We start from the raw sequence: 25233 nt of genomic DNA, 5'->3' as shown, positions 1-25233 counted from the left end.
TCATTCAGCACAATGAAGGAGTAAAAGTCATAACCATGGAAGGCAGTGAAGTCACTAGATTGAAAATAAAGAGGGGCTTATTCTCTAGGGCTCTACTTATGCAGAGCACCAGGAGGTGATACTTCCGGGGAGGGCAGACTTGACCTTGAACTGTTGCATTCTCCTGACTCAGAGACAGAGTGCTCTTCCGAAACAGAACTCTACTGAAGAGTCATCTTTAGTAGACTCTTTGCTTGCTAAGATGAAGGCGCTGGTGGGACTTTGTTAGAACAGTGAAAGAAATAGCTCATTTCAGAGTGGCTGGCAATGAATAAATGCCGAGGGAAGGATCAAGCACAGAATGATCGTCCTAGCATGCTGGGTGGTTGATGCAGGGGATCAACAGTGCAATAATGTTCTAAGGATGTGATCAGTGGGAAATTTAATTGATGAGTCTCCTTGTGTTTTATCTAAAGCACAGGGAAACTACAAATTGTTGCACCACAGGGAAAAGTTGGTTCACTGGTCTGACCCAAGCACACAGATCCTGAAAGTTCCTCAGTAAAGGGTCCTGATATATTATAACAGAAAAGTCATATTCTTACAACTTGTTGTTTTATTTTAAGCATAAGAAATCAAAAGCCCAGGGACTTCCCTGGTGGTCCAGTGGTTAAGACTCCACCTTCCAATGCAGGAGGTGTAGGTTTCATCCCTCCTTGGGGACCTAAGATCCCACATGTCTCACAGCCGAAAAACCAGAACATGAAACAACAGAAGCAGTATTGTAACAAAGTAAACACAGACTTTAAAAATGGTCTACATCAAGAAATAAATAAGAGGGAGGTGGGAGCAGGGATCGGGATGGGGAATACGTGTAAATCCATGGCTGATTCATATCAATGTATGACAAAACCCACTGAAATGTTGTGAAGTAATTAGCCTCCAACTAATAAAAAATAAATAAATAAAATGTTCATTCACTCACTAATTAAAAAAAAAAGAAGAAATAAAAATTCTAAAAAAAAAAAAAGAAGAAAGAAAAGTCCATATCCTTGATAATAAAAGAAAACCTCACCTTTAAACCCAGTCTTCATTCAAATTTGCATGTCCTGTAATTTGTTAGGAAATTGAAGGAGTGTATATAGTTAATGTAGGTTATGCATTGTTCCCCGAAGAACATCAAAATGCAGAAACTTCTTTTCCACATAAATGTTTTTAGCTAGGATATCTACAAGTGTCATTTTAAAAAGCTATTATAAAATACAGAGAGAATCTGGGATTTAAAAAAATATATGTGAAAATAAGGGGCCTTCAGAAATATTTATGTTGCTCTTAAATCTGTTACTTAAAATACATGCTTGTAAAGATGTATTTGTCCCTGTGAGGTTGAATATTCATTGCAAAGAAAACATGAACATTTTTACAGCCACTGTAAACATCATTTACCCAAGAGAAAGCTTGTTTTCTCAGTTTGCATATGTTTGCCTGGGTAACAGCAGGATGGGGTGTCCATGAACTTTTGCTCCTCAAATGATGTATAGACCAAGTGGTTCTAGAGGTCCTCAGCTCTCTTTGAGAGGTGACGTAGAAAATTTGATTTAAAACTTGCCTCACGGAAGGACTGGTATATAATAATAAATCTCATAATTTACAGAAGACAGTGATACAGTGTTGAAAAGCACAAAGTATTGGTAAAACTAAGAATTCTTCATTATGTTATTAAACTAGTGCTGGTAATAGTACTCCTGTACTTGGCACCCTTGTTTTTTAAACATATCTAGATCCACAATATGCTTAGTTTTGTATTCATTTCAGTCGTGTGATGGTCTTATGTAATGATATTTTAGACTATGATCATAATCTTAGACAAGTTCATATTTTTATGGTGATATTACAAAATAAAGAGCACTTCCTGTTGCACTTTTAAAAAAGCGAAATGATTGTGTTGCCCTCTCAGACACTGAATGAAACAGTCATCACCCATCAAGTCGCCTAAAGGGCGATAGTGATAGTAGTAGTGTTGGTTGCTTGGTTGTGTCTGACTCTTTGAGACCCCATGGAATATAGCCCACCTGGCTCCTCTGTCCATGGAATTCTCCAGGCAAGAATACTGGAGTGGGTTGCCATTTCCTCCTCCACGCGATCTTCTGGACCCAGGGCTCGAACCCGGGTCTGCTACATTTCAGGCAGATTCTTTACTGTCTGAGCCAGCAGGGAAGTCCCTGAAGGGCAATACTAATGGGGAAAAAAAAAACACGTCCTCAAATAGACCCATTGTAGAAGCGCTAGATCTGAGCATTCTTTTCCCTTCACACCTCAAGACGTTTTGTTAAGCCTTTAGCACCATGGAGTCAAAATTGAATTTTGAGTTGATTGGTTGCGATGGCTATGGAGATTCTCAGGTGTGTCTGGTGTTTGACAAGGGCATTTGGAGCCTACTTCATGTTGTTCTCTGTTAAACACAGCCAGGTTAAACAGCTTTTCTGGTGTAACAGGGAAGAAAGTGATGCACTAGGACTTGAACCCACGCAGGTCTGAGACTGTTTATAGCCTGTAGTTGAAGCTAAACCACGGTTCAATACTGCCATTGGGTCCAGATGAAGGATTCCCGTGGCTGACAGAATCACACTGCCAGTCAGGGTCCGAGCTATCAGGTCAACCAGTCTCTGGGCTGTGCATCCACTGCCCTAGTTACCACTCCATGAATATTGTGACATCCATTGAGAAACGTAATGTAACCAAAGTTTTCCTTTAGATTTATCAGAAGTACTTTCATAAAATAATTATTTATTCCACACTCAGTATACTATTCGATTTAAAATTAGGTGTCCATGTGTCTGTCACATGTGCATCGGGGTGGTCCTGCTTTAGAATAGGAAAGCAAGAACAGGCATTCTGGAAGGTTCTTTCATAGTTTGAAAGTTTGAAGCAGTTACTTTCTTCTGCTTTTTTTTTTTTAATCTTATTTTCAATATATTTTTAAAAAGAATCTGCCTTTAATTCATGAGACCCCAGTTCAATTCCTGGGTGGGGAAGATCTGCTGGAGAAGAAATAGGCTACCTACTCCAGCATTCTTGGGCTTCCCTTGTGGCTCAGCTGGTAAAGAATCCACTTGCAATGTGGGAGACCTGGGTTTGATTACTGGGTTGGGAAGATCCCCTGGTGAAGGGAAAGGCTACCCACTCTAGTATTCTGAAGAATTCTGTGGACTGTATAGTCAGTCCATGGGGTCGCAAAGAGTTGGACACGACTGAGCGACTTTCACTTAAAATAATTATAAGAATATACATGCTTGTTAGAAAAGTTTCAAATGATTTAGAAAGGTATAAGCTGTCCACAACATCCCCTTCTCCCATGCCTCACTGTGACATATCTGGCATGTATTTGAAAATTATACAGACATGATAGGTTATTTTTGCTTTTGTCATAGGTACAGGTATTAAAATTAACAGATCATCCTGTTAATGGTGAACTGGTAGGCAGGAATTTTAATCTTAGTAGCTTATTTATTCTGCAGTCTTTTTGTTGGTTTGTTTTTTATTATTTACTAGACAGTAAATACAGTATGGTAATAGTAATACTATAGTAATAGGTATGGTAATAGTGATTTTGATGCAGTTCTACTAAAACTGAACTGAAAGAGTATTTTTAGATTGTTTAGCTACTGTTAGGCACTGTACACATAATCAAGATCCAGACTGTTAACATTACATTTTATTTAAATGCTCTTTACAATGCTAATTCCAAATGGAGACATCTGTAAGTCATCTTTCCTTACTCACTCCCCTCAACCCCCGCTTAGAGAACCCTTTGGATCTGTAGGCATGACAAGGTTGCTACTATTCTGTTTTCATTAGATATGACTTGAATTTTAACATGATAAACTTTAAAACTACTAAGCTACTATAAGATATAAAACTTAAGAACAAGGGTAAAGAACAAGAAAAAACATAGAGTGATATTTGAAAGGATTAATGAAAAAAATTGGCCAGAGTTGTTTTTTTTTTTTTTTTTAATCATATCCTGTTGAATTCCCAAGTGCTAATCTGTCTGAAAAAAAGTCTGAGTATTGTCTAATTCCTTCAAAACTTCTGGATATATACTATGAAGTATCCATTTGGACTTAAATGTAAAAGTGATTATGAGCCAAATATGCAATTCTTATGACATTGGTCTCCAAAATTTCTGGGCCTTGACATGGATGGTTGTTATTCAGTTGCTAAGTCATGTCCGACTTTTGGCAACCCTTTGGTCTGCAGCATGCCAGGCTCCTCTGTCTTCCACTGTCTCCCAGAGTCTGCTCAAATTCATGTCATTGCAGACACACTTATTAATACAGGATGATTCTGACATCATTATAACAGAATATAATTATATAAAAACTATATAAAAGAATATCATTAGATAAAGAATACTTTTAAGTGATACTTTGTTCTGTTTAGTTGGTGCCTGTTGACAATTCAGAGATTCCCAATGAGTAGTTAAAACATTGAAATGTCTGACCGTGACGTCTCAGTGAAAGACTTACTTTCTAACTCACAAGAAAGCACGCCACAGTCACAGCTATGAGCAAGTTATAGAGTTTTAAATTCTGTTTTCAGAATGGGAAACTTCATCATTGGGTTCCATGTTCACCTGGAAGAGTTGAATGCTGTAATCCACCCCAGTGTTTGCCCAAGCCCTGGCTACAGCTTTCCTTAGTAGGCTGTTTGTTTTCCAGAAGAAAACCTAATGGCATTACGGGAGAAGAGGTCTCCTTACAACACATATTATCTGTTCCTAGTCTACTCCCCTGGCTTATCATGGAGCTAATGTCTGTCTGTTCCACACCTCTCAGCATAGCCATTGAAGTTTATTCTCATGACTTATCTGGAACACATACTAAACAACAGGGGCCTTGGAGCACTGCTGATTTCCCCAGGAATGTGAATTGAATGTGTTTGTCTCCAAACTTTATGAGAAAGAGAAACGTTTAAATAGATAACAGCTTTTTTTAGTATCCATGAAATGAGAGACTGTGTGAGGAAATTCAATACTACTACTGAACACATTCATATTTTAGTTGTCTCAAGCATATGTGCTTACATTAGACAACAGTACTGTATCTATAAGGTATTCTGTTCAGTCAGTCCACCGGTAATGCGTGGTCCATGTGTATGTATTTTAAGGACCCCTTTACCATCACTTTACCCAGAAGTGGGGACCCATGAATATAGACTATTTAGGAATTTTAGCATTATCTAAAGTATGTCAAATAGGCAAGTATTAATACTGGTTGACCAAAAAGTTTGTTTTGGCCAACCCAATAGTTCTGGTTATATACTTCTATTATTAAAAGATAATACTCTTCCCTGAATTTGAATAAAGGAGATATCTCTAAGTTATTAGTTCTAGAGCAGCATTTCTTAGCAGAAATTCTAACTGTGTAAAAACCCCCAGGAAAAAAATGGGTTCCATGGCCAAATAAATTTGTAACTTCATTTCAAGTTTTACAGCGTATGATAATGTGGTTGAGGTTTTGAGACGTCACGAAACCCACTCGCCAACCTTTACTTTATCGAGCATAGGGAATACACCACCCCCTCCCCTTTCAGGTGATGTTTCCTAAAACTGCACACACATGCTCTCGAAATACCGAACCAGACAGTACACTCATCCACACACAGCTTTCCCGTCAGTATCGGTGCGACTGTAATCAGCATGGAAAAGATAGGCTTATTACATCAGTGGCAAATACCCAAAATGTCTATTTGGATTGATTGTTTTCATACCTTTACAGTATTGTGGTATGCATGTTTTCTTTCATCTACTTGGCTTTCATTTTCACAGTCTCCTGGTTCAGATTCTATAGTATTCATTATACATGAAAAAGAAATACTCTGGAAGCAGTATTTTTTTATGTCCACTAAGTAGTTATTTTTTCTAAGCAAATCAAACAGGATAAAAGGGACAGCGTGGAAAGATCTTAATTTTTGAGGGGAACCCATTTAACCCAACAGTCGTTCTTTCATTCCAAAGTCCTAGTGTCAAGGCAGCAGCAGTCAGCTGGCAGCTGGTGGTTGTGCTCCAATTTACAGGGGAAGGAGGAGGTTGTACTATTTTAAATGCATAATAGAGCATTCGTTTCGTCATCTGGAAGCAGAGATGGAAGAAGCTCAGGGGAACTGAGAGGCATCAATGTTGTTCTCGTGGAAGGGAAGCTTCCTAGCACATTATCAGACAGCAGCGCAGATCGAAGAAAATATCTGTCAGGAATGCATGTTACCAGATGTATTTTGCTTTCAAGAATGGTAGACAAATAAAATCAGAGCCAGATAAAAGCCTGAGAAAAAGATGCTCAGAAGGAAACTGAAGTTAATCTTTATGCCTCACTGCCCTTTACTTCTCTTGGTACCTTCCAGAGGATTCAGTATAGATGTATTTTTAGCTTGCTGTTTTCCAGCATCAATATGACAACATGATTCTGTCTTTATGTCAGTAAGCAGCTTCTACTATGTTTTCCTATTTTCTGCTAGCTACAATTTACAAAGGATGTCACAGCTCTGGTAAGAACTGCACAGAAGCCATTTCCTTGCTTTTTAAGTCATGTTTTGTAGAAATTTGTAATAAGCCAATCTATTAAAACTGTCAGTTTGCTTAGAGGAATCTCTTCATGGTGTTAATCTTACTAATTTGCAGAATGTGTTTGTGATACATTGTTTTGTTTATTATTTTTTTCTTTTTATGTTTGATTTTTGTATCCTGTGCATAACTGGTGTTAAAACATAACATTTATCTGCATCCCTGTATATTTTTGAAGCGTCTCACCTTCTCTCCTTTCCTAGTACTTTGCTGTTACGTTATGTTATGTTTGTGGCTGCACTTGAGCTTTGCAAGCTGTCTAATGCAAAGACAGGATATGAGATAGTTTTGAATTAAGCCTGTTTTGATTAGGGAAGAATATGTAACATGACACCACACCTAACTGTCTCAGCTGTTGAGCATAATTCTGAGTTACCTTAATTAGCTCTGTTTTGTAGAGTCTCTGTATTTAATTTGTTGCTTTTAAGTTCTTAAAAATATTCCTAGATAATTTTATAAATAGTTGATAAAAAAATTGGAACTGCATGCTTGCCTGTTCATAATAGAGAAATGTCTCCTTAAAACAGGTAAGAGAGACCAAATAAATTTGTACAATGCAATTTTGCATGAGTGTAAAATAAAAAATATAAATTATATACAGGAAGATGAATTACCTTTATTCATATTTTATACCTTTAATATGTGCATATTCTCTGAAAAATTTTAATAGTTAACATGGCTGTTGGAGGACCTAATTTATCAAAATAGATTATTTTTAGTGATTCAGCAGTTATTAATTGGCAAGACAATGTTCAATATAGTATTTATCATAGCAGTAGTGCCTAGAGTAAAGATGTATTTGGTGAAGATTTTTAATATTTTCACCTCACTCTGGCAAAAGATCAGGTTCTTCTTTTGCTGTGAGATTTATTCGGCAGCCATTTAACCTGCCAACAGCTGGGGGGGAAAAAAAAACAAACATAAAACTTAAAAGAGGAAATTTTTGAAAGCAAGATGTCCATATCTTGTTATGGCGGGTGGCACGGATAGAATTTGGTGTGTTTCAGATCTTTTGAGAAAGTAGGCAATTGTAATTTATATTTTTTGCAAATTCTACAATTTATTTGCTTTCTGAGAGACTAGCTGAACTTGTGGAGTCCCCTTACATTGTGTCTGCATGCATGCTTTAGCGAATGCCACTCGGGAGCAAGGCAGGGCACCATAAAATAAGAATGTATCGCAAGATTGGAAATGTGTTCCTTTGATGAGTTTGAAGTGACCCGTTTCTCTCCTCTCCATGTAGGCGTATTCTCAAGATGCCTACCTGAAAGGCAATGAAGCCTACAGTGGCAATGCCCGCAACATCCCTGAGCCCCCCCCAGTCTGCTACCCCTGGCTGCCATCCGCCGCTCCCACCATGGCGCAGCCCCCCGAACCACCTCCTCCAGACTCAACAGCAAGCAAACCGCAGACTAGCCCCCCAGTATTGACGCAGCCCGGCAGGGCCTACAGGATGGAAATCCAAGTGCCTCCGTCACCACCAGAGGTGGCCAAGTCCAACACAGCAGTGTGTGTCTGCAATGAGAGTGTAAGGACCGTCATTGTACCTTCTGAGAAGGTTGTAGATTTATTACCTAACAGAAGCAACCACACAGTTCCCGCTCACAGAACTGAGGAAGTGAGGTATGGCCGAAACGAACAGCCCTCTTTCAAAACCGCGACGAGAGCCACCTCGCCGCCATCCTCAGTTCCCACTGCCCATCTCATCCACCAGCCCGGCTCCAGGTCGTTGGAACCTTCTGGCATTTTACTTAAATCTGGCCACTACGGCGGACACTCAGAAGGTCTGGTGAGCAGATCTCCAGCTGTGGAGCCTGCTTCCGTAAGTGTCAACCACTACTCTCCCAACTCCCATCAGCACATAGACTGGAAAAACTATAAAACTTACAAAGAGTATATTGATAACCGGCGCTTGCACATGGGCTGCCGGACCATTCAAGAAAGGTTAGACAGTTTAAGAGCCGCCTCTCAGAGCACAGCGGGTTATAACCAGGTGGTGCTGAACCGCGCTGCTCTGCAGGTACGGCGTCGGAGCACCTCTCAGGACCGAGTGCCCCAGTCCATCCAGGTCCGGCAGCGCAGCGTGTCCCAGGAGAGGCTGGAGGACTCTGTGTTGGTGGCGTATTGTCCGAGGAGTGCCTCTCAAGGCGCGCTGACATCTCCTTCTATTAGTTTTAGTAACCACAGAACTCGCTCGTGGGATTACATCGAGGGACAGGGTGAAACCTCGGAAAACGTCCATTCTGAATGTCCACCACCGGATGCAAATGGTGAACGAAAGCAGACTTACAAGTGGAGTGGGTTCACCGAACAGGACGATCGGCGAGGTATTTACGAGAGACCCAGGCAGCAAGAAATTCACAAATCTTTCCGAGGCTCCAGTTTTACAGTGGCTCCGAGTGTGGTGAATTCTGACAACAGGAGAGTGAGCAGCAGAGTAGGGGGATCAGTGTCTCAGTTTAAAAAAATTCCAGCAGATCTAAAACCTCTGCAGCCCAGCAGAAATTTTCAAACTACTTGTGGAATGTCCCAGCCTCGAGGGATTTGTCAAGACAGGTCACCTCTTGGGAAAGTCCGGAGTAATTCTCTGAAAGCGCCTTCTACGCATGTCGCGAAACCACCCTCCAGCCAGAACTCATTTGTTTCTATCAAAGACCAAAGACCAGTAAATCATTTGCATCAAAACAGCTTACTGAATCAGCAAACATGGTTACGGACGGAAAGTGCCCCCGATCACCAAGTGGACCCTGGGAAGCCCCCCTCTCTTTCAGGAGCTTCTGTTAAGCCCCCGGCTCTGGCAAGTGAGATTACTAGCACTCCAGATTTTGAGTTATCCGTCACTCAGAGGAACCAAGATTTAAGTGTACAAGAGGTGGAAATTCAGCAATCGAATGCTGTAGATAATAAAGAAATTGTCATCCTAAGAGAAAAACCTCCGTCTGGTCGCCAGACACCGCAGCCTTTAAGGCATCAGTCTTACATCTTAGCAGTGAGTGACCAGGAGACAGGCTCAGACACCACCTGCTGGCTGCCTAATGATGCTCGCCGGGAGGTCCATATAAAAAGGATGGAGGAGAGGAAGGCCTCAAGTACCACTCCACCTGGTGATTCCTTGGCTTCCATCCCATTTATAGGTGAGCTCACCTCATAGTTGTTGGTTAACATGTCAAATATGTCACAAATCTTCCAGCAAACTATTTCTAGTTCAACGGGTCCAGGAATTTTACTCTGTGATCTTGAAACACTTGTTCTGAATTTTCTACACTCTGCTAAAAACCAGAGCCATAAGATTTTTTTTTAAATTTCTTTTTTTAAGTATTTTTATTTATTTATTCAGGCTGCACCTCACAGCATGAGAGATCTTAGTCTCCTGACCAGGAATCTAACTCGTGCCCCCTGCAGTGGAAGGGCAGAGTCTTAACCACTGGACCGCCACGGAAGTCCCCAGAGCCATAAGCTTTTACTCTCAAAAATCATTTCTAGTATCAATTTTCCTTTTTTTTAATTTTAAACTTTGCATACCCAATACCCATTGTTAATTTTGATTTTGATGAGACATATCCCCACCATCTGGGGGAGACTCAGCAAACCAAATTGTGCTTGGTTGTTGATTCAGCTGAAACAATAGTCAAGTAGAACAGTTTGGATCACTGGCAATCAACCTTTCATATCATCAGTGCTTTTTACTTTCTGAAGCTGATTTCTTTATAAATTTTAATTCATGGGCCTACTGAAAAGACTTCTTTGTTATTAGATTACTCTATCTTAGAATAAATCCTGGAATAGATGGCGAGAAGTTACTTAAATGACAAGCATGTGCCCTGATCTGGAGCACCTATCATGTTCACCGAGGCTTTAGATTGCTCCCACACGCCCCAGGTATATTATCCACACATCAACCAGTACGTTTTTAAAAATAGAAATCAGATCATTTCACTCCTAACTAGAATCCTGGTTTAGCTTCCTATGCTACTCAGAAGAGAATCCAAAATCCTATGGCAGGCTAGGCCCTCCATGATCTGCCCCACAACCGCACCGCACCTCTCTGCCCCTACCTCTCACTTTCTGCTCATCCCGTCTTCACACACGCCAGCCGCCCAGCAGCCCTGGAACGCCCTAAGCACACCCTGCCTTGGTGCCCTGGCACCAGCTCCCAGCCCTGGAATGCATTCCAGAGATATTCACAAGACTGCCTCTCAGTACATCTGGGCCTCTGCTCAGACATTTCGTTATCAAAGCAGCCTTTCCAGACCAGACTATCTGAAATACACACAGAACCTAAGGTTCTCTATGTCCTTAAGCTACTTTGTTTATCTTTACACTGCGTGTTTCCACTTGACATTGGTTTTTTTTTTTTTTTTTTTCAATTGCATCTTTCTCTGCAGATCTGAAGCCTAAACTTTTGTGAGAGCCAGGATTTTAGATTGTTTTATTCACATCTTTGTCCTTAGTGTCTGGAACCACTGCCTGGCATAGAGAAGGGACTCAATAAATATTTGTTGAAATACTAAATGAATGATAATTTGAGATGATAGTTTAAATGTATAAACAAAACAAACTTTCATCATGTCTAAGATACCATCTGCTAACAACATTATCATATATGTCCATTAGTAAATGAGAAATTTAAGCTATGGAGAGGTTAAATAACTTACCCAAAGTCACACAGTTAATAAGCAACAGAGACTTCGCTGATTCAGCCTCATCTCAGGGCACAACTCCAGAGCGCCCCCTGGAGGTGTGTGATGCCAGCCTTGCTTTGAGGTCAAGGTCATACATACACTTCTTCAGCTGGTAGGTTCAGGAAGAGTTTGCCATGATTTTGTAATATAATGTGGTTATCTCTGAGTGCTAGTTCAGACTTCTTTTCTAGAGAAATTTTTTAAAGCTCTTGCGCTGTTGGACTGTCATGTGACACTATCAGAATCAGCTATAAAAAAAAATTCCACATAACTCACATTTTAAAAATATATATGACATATTCAAGTTGTAAACAGTGTAGGGAATCTCAGCCTAAATTGTGCACATGTTTATATCTGTAACCTTAAGGCCAGCCCCCCAAAATAGTTTTATTGTAGATTAAATGGTATAGAAATGATTGTCTTAAGATTTTTTTTTTAAAACAAAAAAAGCCCTACAACCCATGGCTGTGTTTCACAGGCCTGTGAGACCAGAATAAAGGCATTATATTTGTTCCTACTTAATAAGAATAATATAATCCAATTATATTAGAATAATAAAAAGTTTTCTAGTTACATCTGTTAATATTTCTTCCTAGTTACTACTAGGTATAGGAATAAACCAAAAGGTCAGTTATGTTATTAAAGAGAACTTTGGCTAAAATATAAAACAAAAATCTATTTAATTGTGTATACATATAAAGACTTAGAAAAATGATTAAAAGAGACCATTTTGTTTGTTCGTTATAAAATAAAAATGCTCACTAATTACTTCTGATCAAATTCTACTTCAAGTACTTACTTGAATCTCTTTTATGGTTCCTAGTGAATGACATCTTTTGTTTTATGAATCATGACTTAAAAGTCCCACAATATAGAAATGACTTTATAATCCATTTATTTCTTATATGCCTCCCAGGACCTTAATGTACTGCATATGATTACTCTTATATGTCATTTGATTGGCACCCATGGAAAAGGGTAGAATAAAGAACTGAGATATGAACACAGAATTGATTTCACTGTTTCAGATGTAAACAGTGGATTTTTACATGGATGTAAGTGTTCTTAAGTGCCAAAATTTAATATTGAAACCCTTTTATATTGTTGAGCTTCAGAGTTTTATCTGACCAATAGATCTTTTTTTTTTTTCTTTATCTTTTTAATTTTTAGCCACATCCCATGGCATATGGGACCTTAGTTCCCCAACCAAGGATCAAACCCACTCCCGCTGCACTGGAAGGCAGAGTCTTAACTACTGGACTGCCGGGGAAGTCCCTGGTGTTTGTCTTTCCAATCTAGCTATTTTTTAAAATATATGTCTTACTAGGATAGATATCAGCATTGAAATGGAGTAAAAGAGACCATTTGCAATGTTTCTCAAAGTATTTTCTGGGAACACTAATTCCATTTGATAAAGGCAGGGGGCAAAGATTAAATTGAGAAATGCTGAGTTTTAAAAATTAAGTTTGTTTGTCTGTCATAGAACTCTCAGGATCATGAATGTACTCCTTATATCTTGTGAATTTTCTAGGCAGGATATAGTACAATTTGTCTCAGAAGTATTTGACCATGAATCCTTTCTTTTATTTAGAGCATTTCAGTTTAGTGTACCATAAAACATAGTTTGGAGAATGTTGGACAATGTCTTGTGCTTTTTATGAAGCATTTAAATTAGAAGGAAAAAGAAGAATTAAGGCTTGCTTTTGTAGCATCACACTCCAGAGTCATCATAGTCTGTGATTTTAATAATTATTTTTGTTACTTGAAAGCATTATAACCAATGCAAATAAATAAATAGGTGCTTTGGCTTTATTTCCCAAAATATCAGAGAATGGAGCCAATTCATTTACTTCGTTATCCGTGTAATGCAAAGATAATGAAACGTCTTGCAGAAAGAAAATTTTCCAGCCTTTTGTTATACATTTAACATCTAATAATCCTCTGGGGTCACAAGATTTAGAAAAATGAAGAAAATAAACCACTTTGTATGTAAATTAGGAAGATCAGTCATTAGCAGTATTTATTTATACCTACTCACCCTTGTGGCTCAGCTGGTAAAGAATCCACCTGCAATGCGGGAGACCTGGGTTCATCCCGTGAGTTGGGAATATCCCCTGGAGAAGGGAAAGGCTACCCACTCCAGTATTCTGGTCTGGAGAATTCCATGGAATGTATAGTCTATGGAGTTGCAGAGTCGGACACGACTGAGCGACTTTCAGTTCCACTATACACACATACCCTGTAAAGCTTCAAAGTATGTCCTGAAAATAAATTTCAACACCTGTCACAAGTAAACACAAAATACAAAATGAATAATGAATTCCTAAGTAGTTTGTTCTTTAGTAGCAGGTATTAAGGAATATTCTCCAATCTAGATTTTTTTTCCTATTTTTAATTGAAGGATAATTGCTTTAAAATGTTTTCTTAGTTTCTGCTGTATATTGACATGAATCAGCTATATGTATACATATATTCCCTGCCTCCATTCTGAGCCTCCCTCCCACCCCCTCACGCCACCCCTCTAGGTCATCATACTGCTACTCATAACTATTAATATAAAAAAGCCAGTTGTATTACCCACTTCAATTTCATCTAAAATTCGCACTCCCCTCATTTTTGCCATATTTTAAATATTTTCTCTTGTTCCTCTCACCCCAGAGTTGGCCAGTACGTGTGTACCAAATTGGGATTAGCCTAACTAAAATTGAATTTGGTTGATACAGCCTTGTTGACACTGGCATTTTAAACCAATTCAGAAATCTTGTAGGATAGAGCTGGATCACAACATTGTTCTTTACAGCATCGGACTTTACTTCTGTCACCAGTCATCCACAGCTGGGCATTGTTTTTGCTTTGGCTCCATCCCTTTATTCTTTCTCGAGTTATTTCTCCACTGATCTCTAGTAGCATATTGGGTACCTACAGGCCTGGGGGGTTCATCTTTCAGCGTCATATCTTTTTGCCTTTTCATACTGTTCATGGGGTTCTCAAGGCAAGAATACTGAAGTGATTTGCTGGTTTCTTCTCCAGTTCAGGAGAACTTAGTTATCTGAAATTTACCCAAAAGGCATGGGCCTGGGTGACTGAACAATAATTCTGAATTTAATATTCACTCTTCTTAGCTCAGATTTCCCAAGTTTGAGTTGGCATCTTCTTACTAGATAAATTTATGTGTTTCAAGTGTAACAAAACTGCTCACCACAGAATAATTTTAGATGTTCATTTATCTTCCTTAGTGTTGACTTTTATCCTGAAATATTTCAGTCTGATCTATAGCACACCTTGTAGAATACTAGGCTTATTTACTTAGGAAAATAAATTTTTTAAAAAACCTTGTACTTATAAAAATTATAGAATCGTTTCCCTCAATCAGATTTTCTGGATTTTCAACTAGTTCCTTTAATATTGAAAGTAGATCCAATAATAACTACACTCTCAGTCGAATCTGTCAGTTTTTAAAATAAATTCAAATCTCAGAAGCCCCCTAAGAAATCCCCAGCTTATGAAAGCCCCTAAGTATTTTATGTTCTTACATAAATTAAACAGATAATTTTACCCCTATTGTGGATTTATTGTTGTAGTCCTCTTGAGCTATAAATGACCCTTTTGATAATCCTAACCCAATTTCTTTATAGGGAATGAATTTAAGATCCAAAGGAATTAAGTAGCTTTCACAAAGTCCAGCAAAATAGGATCTAAATCCTTTGACCCCCAGCTCAGTCTTCCCCATTCCTAACAGCTGGCTTATTCTTTGTGCTAAAATTAATCATCCTAAAGATAAATTTGTGAAATTGGTGCCTAATATTTATTAAATTATTTTAAGGTAAATGTTAGATTCCTCAAAATTAATATTTCTGGCATTCGTCAGCTGGCAAGCTGGGTCATCTTTCATACACATGTGCCTCTCACATATACCCAAACATGCTGCTTTTATAGGTTTAGGTTCTGAATACCTGTGAACTTTGGTATCTTGATGATCAGTTTGGTGAAAGTATTAATTGTTTGGTGAAAGTGTTAGTTGTGTCCAACTCTTTGCGACTCCGTGGACGGTAGCCTCAGTCCATGGAATTCTCCAAGCAAGAATACTGGAGTGGGTTGCCATTCCTTTCTCCAGGGGATCTTCCCGACCCAGAGATCCAACCCAGGCCTCCTGCATTGAGGCAGATTCTTTACCATCTGAGCCATGAGGGAATTCTCTTAATTGTTTGGTAGAAGCAAACAATTTAATTTTGGGTAAAAGCAACTCATTTCATTTCTTAGACCATATTCTTGGAATTCTTTGGAATTACTAGAGTAGAAACTGTGTGAGTAGACTTTTAACAGATGACTCTGTCATTAACTGTTATTGCTGTGGTTGTGTTCAGATCTGTATCTGGTTCTTTTAATACTGGGTACCGATGATTAGTTCTGTCATTGTTATCATTAATGATGATGAGGCCATTTAACATCCCAATATTTATTTTCATTTTATCTTATAGATGAACCTACCAGCCCTAGCATCGATCACGACATTTCTCACATCCCCGCCTCTGCGGTCATCTCTGCCTCCACCTCCCAGGTACCCTCCATAGCAACGGTCCCTCCCAGCCTCACAACTTCAGCTCCATTAATCCGACGTCAGCTCTCCCATGACCAGGGTACGTTTCATTGAGTAGTTACGTGAATTGTCTCACGTTCTCAGTTTTCCACTTAGGGTACTGTGGTAATCGTCTCACCCTGAAAAAAGAATCTGGAAACTGCTTGCACATATCTGAATGTTGGGTTTTACTTGCAGAATCTGTTGGACCTCCCAGTCTGGATGCTCAGCCCAGCTCAAAGACAGAACGATCCAAATCATATGATGAGGGCCTGGATGATTATAGAGAAGATGCAAAACTGTAAGTCTCAAGCGTGTTGTTTTAAATGCCTGTTAGTGGGTGCTCAGTATGCCCTTGACATATAAGTACTGAATTTACTGATGTATTTTCTAACTTCGACATTAGAAATGCAAATAAAAAATAAAAATTGTTAGGTGATAATACATTCAACTGAATTTTTTAAAAAGTGTTTAAAAATCAGTAATACAGTTGTATTTTATGGTACAAAAATACACATAAAATTATTCCTGCTTTAGACCTCTAGTCACGCAGTCCTACTCTCAGACAGAGCTATGCTATCTTTTATGTAATTCCAGAGCTATTCCTTGTGTAAAATCATGCATGTTTGCATATGCTTATATACATTCATGTGTGTATTCTAATTATTTTTATAAACAAATGATATGTGCTCTACACACGGATCTTGGAGAGCTTTCAGTGTGTGTATTCCTGGCTCATTCTTTTTCATGATTGTTTAATTTTCCACTGAGTAGTTACACTTTAACATATTTAATTCATATTCTATATTCTATTAGTAGACATTTCGATGATCAAATCTTATGCCACAGCAAATAATCCTTCGGTGACTATATTTACACATAGTTCATTTAGCATGTATGTGAGTGAGTACAGTTGGAAAAAGGATTGTTATATCAAAGGGTATGTATATTTTTTACTCCACAATCTATTGCCAGTTGCTGTCCAGTTTGCTCTTCCTAGACTCGCTGCCTTAGGGGGAGTGTGTGTGAGGTGTGGCCAGGGCAGTGGCAGTGACTGGCAGGGATTATTCTTACGATGCAGGATGGGATGTATGAGCCATCTTCGCCTTTACTGTCCCTCACAAAAAGATATCGGTAACAGCCTCGTTTCACAGTCAGCTTCACCTTATCCCCAGCTACACACTGCTTCCTGCAAAGATGGTGGGACTGAAAGGAAAGGACCATGCCATCTTCAGTCACACATTAAAATCCTGTGCTCCTTAAATGAATTTTGAATTACAACACAAAACAGCTTTGTCCCGTGAACTTAAATTGTTTTGAAAAATCAATGTGAACCTGTCCTCCGAAGCCCTAGGCTTTTTTAGTGGCTTTCAGAGTTGTTCTCCGTACTGAAACACCCAGAATAGGGTCGGAGGGAGGAGTGGTGGCCGTGACCAGCCCTGATAATGCGCTTGCTGCCAGCATGACCACAAGCTGGGTGAGTGTGCACGTGCTGGTCTCTCTGACCACTGATGGTGACCACAGACCGCTCATTATTGGCAGTGTGGAAATCCTTAATAGAGCATTACAGCTACAGGTAACTAATAACATAAAGCCCAATGCTTATCTTGAGTAGCTTTTTCTTTGATCTAAAAAAACCAAGAAAACAAAATCTCACCTTTTATACAGAGATGGTTTTAACTTATAGTTTAAGAAAGCTCTGTCACTGAATCAAAAATTTAAGTACTTATAAAATTAGCTGTTTTTCCTTACTTGCATTGAACCCCAAACACTTAACATGGTAAAAATGAAAGGTCATCTTATTAATGAAAGAGGAGTTGTAATAACCAAATTACTTTTATATCTTAAGTTATTTTTATGCACTTATTACAAATATTGATAGATTTCTTTTCCAACAGGTCTTTTAAACATGTATCTAGCCTGAAGGGAATCAAGGTAGGTACTCAATATTTTTAAAATACCAGCAAATGATAAATGTTTCTATTAACTTTAATTTACTTTAGCTCTTCATAGAGAGTTGTTTCTTTTATCCTTAGGTATTTTATATTTAAGTGTCATAACCCTTTATTCTCTAAGCTTCAAGTGCATTTGGAAAATTGCCTTCTAAGTTGTGATTTATAAACATATTCATCAAATATATAATACTTCACATACACTGTGCTGATTTTCTTATTCTGTTGATATAGGTTTATGGACAAAACTCTGACTGTCCAGCAATATGTTTGTTTTTCTGTCCTCAACATTACTTCACTCAGCCATCACCCCCTCAGTATAATCCACCCCATCCACTCTTATCTACCCTCCCCTCATACCTTTCCCTCAAAGTTGTTAGACAGGAATTTTGTTATTTTGCCTTCTTCAAAAATATTAGGGTCTTCACTTATACTCACACTTTCTGCCTTCCTTACCCTTATCTTAATAAATGCCTATACCTCTTTTTTTTAAATTTATTTTTATTTATCTGGCTGCTTTGGGTCTTAGTTGTAGCACGCAGGATCTTCACTGCATCATGTGGGATCTTTCATTGTAGCTCATGGACTCTATAGTTGTGGCACGTGGGCTTAGTTACCCTATGGCATGTGGGATCTTAGTACCCCAACCAGGGATTGAACGCACATCCCCTGCATTGCATGGCAGATTCTTAACCACTGGACTACCAGGGAAGTGCCTTTTTACTTGGAACATTATCCTGTTAAACACAAACACCCACATTTCTTCTTTGGATTCCATCACTTTTCCCTTTCTCAGGACCCTTCTCTCTTCTGCAGAATCATTCTTTCCAGTGATTCAGTCACCAGCATGTAAAGGCATGTTCTACTATTTCCTGTATGTAAAAGAAAAACCTTCCTGGATTCCGCAACCTCTCTCTCCCCTATTTACTGGTCCTATTTCACTTTTCCATTTTCCACAGCAAAATTCCTTGGGAAAAAATTGTCTGTGGTTTCCACTCCCCCATGTCATGTCTTTCTCAACCCACACATATCAGGATGGCACTGTTTAGGCCGAGGTTACCAATAAAAGACTAGTTGCTAGGGCTTTTTGTGTTTTTTCTTTTTTGGTTGCGTTAGGTCTTCTCATAGAACCTGGGCTGTTTGTTGTAGAGCATGGGGTCTAGAGCACACAGGCTCAGTTGCCCTGCAGCATATGGGATCTTAGTTTCTGAACCAGGGATCATAGCCACATTCCCTGCATTGGAAGGCAGATTCTTGACCACTGAACCACCAGGGAAGTCCCTAGTTGCTTGGGTTTTTAACATATTTGATTTTTCAGGAGTAACCAGCATGATTTCTCACCTCCTGAAACACTTTCTTCTGCTGGCCTCCATTTCTGCCTCTGCCTAGTATATAAAATGTTGGAAGGTCTAGAGCTGGTTCTGACTCCTCTGGCCTCTCCATCTACCCTCATTTTCTCAATTATCTGCCCCAGAGATCTCCCTGAGTGTATATCACTAGCCTTGACCTCTTCCCCAAACTTCGACTCATGTGGGCTCCTGCCCTGCACCGTCTGCAATGGGATGCATAATGAGCAGCTCAAGGTTTACACACCCAAGTAGACTTAGATGACTCCCCCAGACATGTATCCCTCAGCTTTCCCCATCTCTCAAAATCTGCTTCAGGTTACCTATTTGTTCAAATGTCAAATACGGTAATTAGCCTGTTTTTTTCTTTTCCATTTCACGTGCCAGTCCACTCCACCTCCAGGACATACCCTGAACCTTTCCATTCCTCTGTGTCTTCATTTTTGCTCCTGTAGGCCCAGCTCCCATCATCCCTCGCTTGGATTCCCATAGGTTGTCCTTTCAAATCCACACTCCAGGTAGCAAGCAGAGCGACCTTCCAGCTGTGTGATCAGATGATGTTCTCCCCCGATGCGTCACTTCATGGTCTCCCCCCCAACACTTCCTGCCACAGCTTGGAGTATCCTGAACAATCCATAATTAGCAGTTTCTCTTACTCCCATGGAACAGCAAACGTTTAAAATGATAACAGTGAAGGACTTCTGTGGCAGTCCAGTGGTTAAGATTGCCTGCCAACACAGGGGACTTGAATTTGATCCTTAGTTGGGGAACTAAGATCCCACATGCTGCATGGCACAGCCAAAAAAATAAAATAGAAAAGATGATGATAACGATGAATGTATATTCATTAGCTATGCATTCTCCCTAGATTTTTTCTTTCCCCTGACTTTTCATGGTTGCCCCTTTTAAAAAGGTTTTCTCCAAATTTCATCTTACGTCTTCTTTCTGCAGAGACTTGCCTCAGCATCACCAATTTATAGCCACTACTTGATTGTTCCTTTTATTGCATCTCATTGTTTCACTCTCCAAATGGCACTAATCACAATCTGATCATTTTCTTGTTTTTTATTTTTTATTCTTCTTTGTCTTTCCTCACTAAAACTGTGAGCTCTTGAGAAGAGGAAAATTATACTGTTTCTATTGTTTTTTAATGGTTAAAAAAAAATTGCTTCAGGTGACTTTCAAAAACGATGCTCATCTTAAAAAAAAAAAAAACAAAATAAAAATTTGTCTTATGTAATTGATAAAATTAGGGGTTTTCAAAAGTAGCCTTTCATTTGGAAGATTTAGTAGAAGAGTTTTTCAGCAAAACAATTTCAACATGCAAGTACTTACAAAGGAAAAAGCTGATATTTTGCTGTGTTTTCTGTGGCCTTTTCTGTAGATCTTAGACAGTCAAAAGTCATCAGAAGATTCCGGATCCAGGAAAGACTCTTCCTCAGAGGTTTTCAGCGATGCTGCCAAGGAAGGGTGGCTTCATTTCAGGCCACTCGTCACTGATAAGGGCAAGGTAGTACCTTTTCTCAGCTACTGTGAGCTTGTGAAATGCAGGCCTTGAAAAACCAAGCAGTCAGTCTGTATACAGAAAACGGCAACATATCCAGAATAAGAAGAGTTGAAAACATTTATAAGTATCTTTGTTGACATACAGGAAAAATTATTTTTAAAAATTCTGATCAGTGATTTAATTTAATATCTTTTAAAATTTAATCCCTTTTTTCATTCTTTATATCGGTTACATATGGGATACATTGTCTTTTATCGTGGCAACATTAAAGTGACATCAGAGTATTTAAGAAGGAACTCTGCTTCTGTTATTAAATAATTTATTACCCATGGATTATCACAGGGTGGTCCTTTAGGGAGTGGCAATTCTCCATATTAATATTTAAAAACTTTTATTCAGCATCTTCCAGGTTACTATGTTAGTTCAGTTCAGTTCAGTCCCTCAGTCGTGTCCGACTCTTTGCGACCCCATGAATCGCAGCACGCCAGGCCTCCCTGTCCATCACCAACTCCTGGAGTTTACCCAAACTCATGTCCATCGAGTCGGTGATGCCATTCAGCCATCTCATCCTCTGTCGTCCCCTTCTCCTCCTGCCCCCAGTCCCTCCCAGCATCAGGGTCTTTTCCAATGAGTCAACTCTTCGCATGAGGTGGCCAAAGTATTGGAGTTTCAGTTTCAGCATCAGTCCTTCCAGTGAACACCCAGGACTGATTTAAGTTGCCTGTAAAATAGCTTTATCGTTCCATTTATTTTATAAACATGAGGTATTTAAATGAATATCACAGTATCAATATAGGCTTCATGAAGCAGATAACAATATAATAAAAATTTTACTAGAAACTTCCCTACAATATTTGTGCAACTTAATTTATAAGAAAACTATAATACTGTCAAAAGAGTATCAAACATTTCTTTTCTTTAGAAAACCCACCTTGCATGTTGTTGCTTGACCGTATAAAATTGATCAATTTTGTTAACTAAATTCATCACTTGTACATATCATTTTGGAGTCTCCTTATGCAGTGTTTGTCATTTGCATGATCTAAGACTTGCTTTTAAGATTTTTCTGACTGACCTTTTCCCTTATTTTCTATTTCCTTAGCATTTTTTATGTATTTTGCTACACTCGCTTTATCCTAATTAACTTTGTTCATTTTATTTTCCGCGCCCAGTTAAAGTTGGGGTTTCACCACCCTTGACTGTGATAGGAATGCAGTGCCCAACTTGGTTTGCACTCCACAAATTCTGTCTTTCCCCCCACTGACAGATGTATGTTGATGTAAAGCAGGCACCTGCCACCTTGGGTGAACGTTTCTGTGTGTTAACAGCGCCGCTTGTTGTGTCTGTCCTGCCCTGAGATTTAGCCGAATGCTGAGCCTGTCTGATTTGTCTCATGTTCTCCAGCGAGTTGGTGGAAGTATTCGGCCATGGAAGCAGATGTATGTTGTACTTCGGGGCCATTCGCTGTACCTGTACAAAGATAAACGAGAACAAACGACTCCGTCTGAGGAGGAGCAGCCCATCAGTGTTAACGCCTGCTTAATAGACATCTCTTACAGCGAGACCAAGAGGAAAAACGTCTTCCGGCTCACCACGTCTGACTGCGAGTGCCTGTTTCAGGCTGAAGACAGGGACGACATGTTAGCCTGGATCAAAACCATCCAGGAGAGCAGCAATTTAAACGAGGAGGTGATTGTTCAAAATGACATCGATAAAACCAACAACCTTCACAACGGTTTTTTAAAAGAAGAGTGAAAGAATCTGATACATCACTTAAAAAAAAATTATAGTATGCTATTTTCACTTAAAAATAGGTGCTCAGAAGGAAAACTCAGGGAATTCCCTGGTGGTCCAGTGGTTAGAACTCTGTGCTCCCATTGCCGAGGGCATGGGTTTAATCCGTAGTCAGGGAACTGAGGTCAGGAACCTCAAGCTGCATTCCCCCCCACAAAAAAAGAAGAAGGAGAATTCAGTATACATATTAATATTTTATATTATTTTCACTTATTGGAAAATCATCATTACTGAGCTAGAGAAATAGATTATTCAGATATTCTGCACACTTTGTCAAGCAGTGAACTGATCAGAGATGTAGGTTCCTAGTCCTGTTCATTACCTTAATGGCTAAGTACTCTGTTTCTTTATCTTAAAACCAGGATTGTTGTGGGGCTTAAGTTACACTGAAAATGCTTCTCAAATCACGGTGTAAATTCAAAGAGATACTGATCGTGTGATTTTTTTTTTTTTTTAATGAAATGGTGCAGGCAAGAGTATAATATAGCCTATAGTAATATAATACTTGGATTCCGAGAAAACTTGCATTATCAGAAATCATGTGATAAGCCAGTTTTTCTTTTTAATAAGGAGTTTCTGACTCACAGCCACCAAGATATTTTTACAGCAGAAATTCCAGTAGTGAAGATACTGTTTTTATGTGTACATAACTATAAACTCTACAGAGCAGACTGAGCAGTGATTAAGTCTAGATTTCACTCAAGGGTGCCTTTTTCCTATCAATACAGTTTTTCTTAGATATTGTTCTCCTTTTGTGTGACCCATTGTTATGACAAAAAAAGAAAAACACAAGGTTCTTTCCTCTTACGGTATTCAGGAACACCTACATCAAGCATAAAATTATGCAAATTATGTTCTCAAATTTAGTCATTTCCATTATATCCAATTTAAATCGTGAAAATTTAGTTCATAAGTAAAATGCCTATGCTTTTTTCCCTCTGATAGTTTATGCTCTGCCTTGTTTGTCACTAACAATGAACCCCAGATCCGTATCAATACAACCCTTTTTCTACAACTACCACTATAAAAAAACATCAGTGAGTTTTGTCACAGTAAAGAGGGAAAATCAGAACTTGGATATAGATTTCAGCTCTAAGTAGTAGTTCAGAGGAGTTCCTGTGTGAATCAGCACCTGCTCTGTGCCAGGTGTCGTACTGGGCAGTAGATGACTTCATCTCTGAGACGTAGGGCTGTTTTAAGGGTTGATGGAGGTGATGCTTACGAAGAATGCAGCCCAGTGCCTGGTAGGTCATGAACATGTACTTCATGTCAGCCATCATCACTCTCATCTGATTTTTCAGACACAGATATTTTCACCCAGTTTTATAGCTCAGAAAGTAATAATTCACTGAGCATATGCCATATGGCAGGCAGTCTTTTAAGCATTTTTACATCAGTTAATCACAGTAATCATATAACTGTGTACCTACTATTATCATTACCATGTTTCAAACATGGGAACTATTTGACAAAGAGAGGCTAAGTAGTGTCCCCAAAGTCACAGAGCTTAGAAGTGTCAGGACTAGGACTTACACCGAGGCAATCTTATTCTAGGTCTTAACCATATCCTTTTTCAGTTGGTAAATGAGGAGAATAGATTTGAATCTGAGAATTTACAAAGCCTGTATTCTTTGTAAATTATAATGTTCACTATGATCAAAATGAGACAAGTGAAAAATATATTTGGGGACACATGTCAATATATAACTGGAATCAGTAGGGAAAAATCATCCTCTTATGGTCAACTCTTGAGTTTTCCATACAGCATATTGTTGAGGTTAAAAAAAAAAAAAAAAAAAAGTTTTGAGCGTTTCTATTCTAACGATCTTTCTGGGGTTAGCAAGAAAAAAACTAGCTCTGTTTCCCAGTCATTTATTAAAAATAACAGATGAGTTCAATAAATTTGAACACTGGCAACTTGCTGGTTGTCTAGGTACTGGGGGGGTACAGGAAATAAACAGAAAGCTCTTGGAAATGGGAGAGGCACTTGGAGCATTTGTCACTTAATGATGTTGGGTTGTGATGTGAATAGAGGTTTTAAAACCACTCCATAGTGTCAGTATTGAATGAGCAAAGTAGTATGGAACCCCCCACCCCATACCCCCTGCCACCAAAAAAAAGTAGGATCCCTATTTGAATTTAGAATTGACTTTCTCATTTTACCTTCTGTTTATTCTGTAGGACACTGGAGTCACTAACAGGGACCTAATTAGTCGAAGAATAAAAGAATACAACAGTCTAATGAGGTGAGAATCCCACTGTGCCTCCTAGGTCATCAGGATGTAAAAATGCTTGCTTGTTCACAAATGTCCCTTTCTTTCGGCAGCAAAGCAGAGCCATTGCCTAAGACCCCTCGCCAGAGTCTCAGCATCCGGCAGACCCTGCTTGGTGCTAAAGCTGAGCCTCGGACTCAGAGTCCACACTCTCCCAAGGAGGAGTCAGAAAGGAAGCTTCTCAGTAAAGGTACTGACACCAGTGTTCCTAGATAAATGTAGGATTTAAAATTGGGACCATAGGGACTTCTTTGGCAGTCCAGTGGTTAGGACTCTGGGCTTCCACTGTAGGGGGTGTGGATTTGATCCCTGGTTGGGGAACAAAGATCCCACATGCCCCATGGTGCAGCCAAAAAAATAAATAAATAAAAAGTAAAATAAAACAGGGATTGTAGTAAATCAACTAAATATAGTTGAAGTATCAGTTAAAAATATTTTTTAATAAAACAAAATTGAGATTGCAAAGATGTTTTCATATTTTTCTGTGGACCTCAGCTCAGGG

At 39.0% G+C, this 25233-nt stretch overlaps 1 protein-coding gene across 5 annotated transcripts in view; it reads left to right on the top strand.

The window, feature by feature from the left end:
* The window catches only part of ARHGAP21 (Rho GTPase activating protein 21), a 129409-nt gene that overhangs the window by 91396 nt on the left and 12780 nt on the right, over positions 1-25233 (top strand). For 3 of the 5 annotated variants that reach the window (XM_061126213.1, XM_061126212.1, XM_061126215.1), the window contains 9 exons: positions 6496-6525; positions 7845-9735; positions 15762-15920; positions 16058-16160; positions 17758-17794; positions 20542-20667; positions 22069-22353; positions 24640-24704; positions 24785-24921. In XM_061126213.1, coding sequence (XP_060982196.1) covers positions 6496-6525; positions 7845-9735; positions 15762-15920; positions 16058-16160; positions 17758-17794; positions 20542-20667; positions 22069-22353; positions 24640-24704; positions 24785-24921 — 2833 coding nt within the window. The remainder of the gene's footprint in view (positions 1-6495; positions 6526-7844; positions 9736-15761; positions 15921-16057; positions 16161-17757; positions 17795-20541; positions 20668-22068; positions 22354-24639; positions 24705-24784; positions 24922-25233) is intronic. The other 2 variants (XM_061126214.1, XM_061126216.1) reach the window with 1 other exon arrangement.

This window comes from Dama dama, chromosome 23, assembly GCF_033118175.1.
Source record: "Dama dama isolate Ldn47 chromosome 23, ASM3311817v1, whole genome shotgun sequence".
In the NCBI taxonomy this organism is placed as follows: Eukaryota; Metazoa; Chordata; class Mammalia; order Artiodactyla; family Cervidae; genus Dama; species Dama dama.
This window is presented reverse-complemented; position numbering and strand designations above follow the sequence as displayed.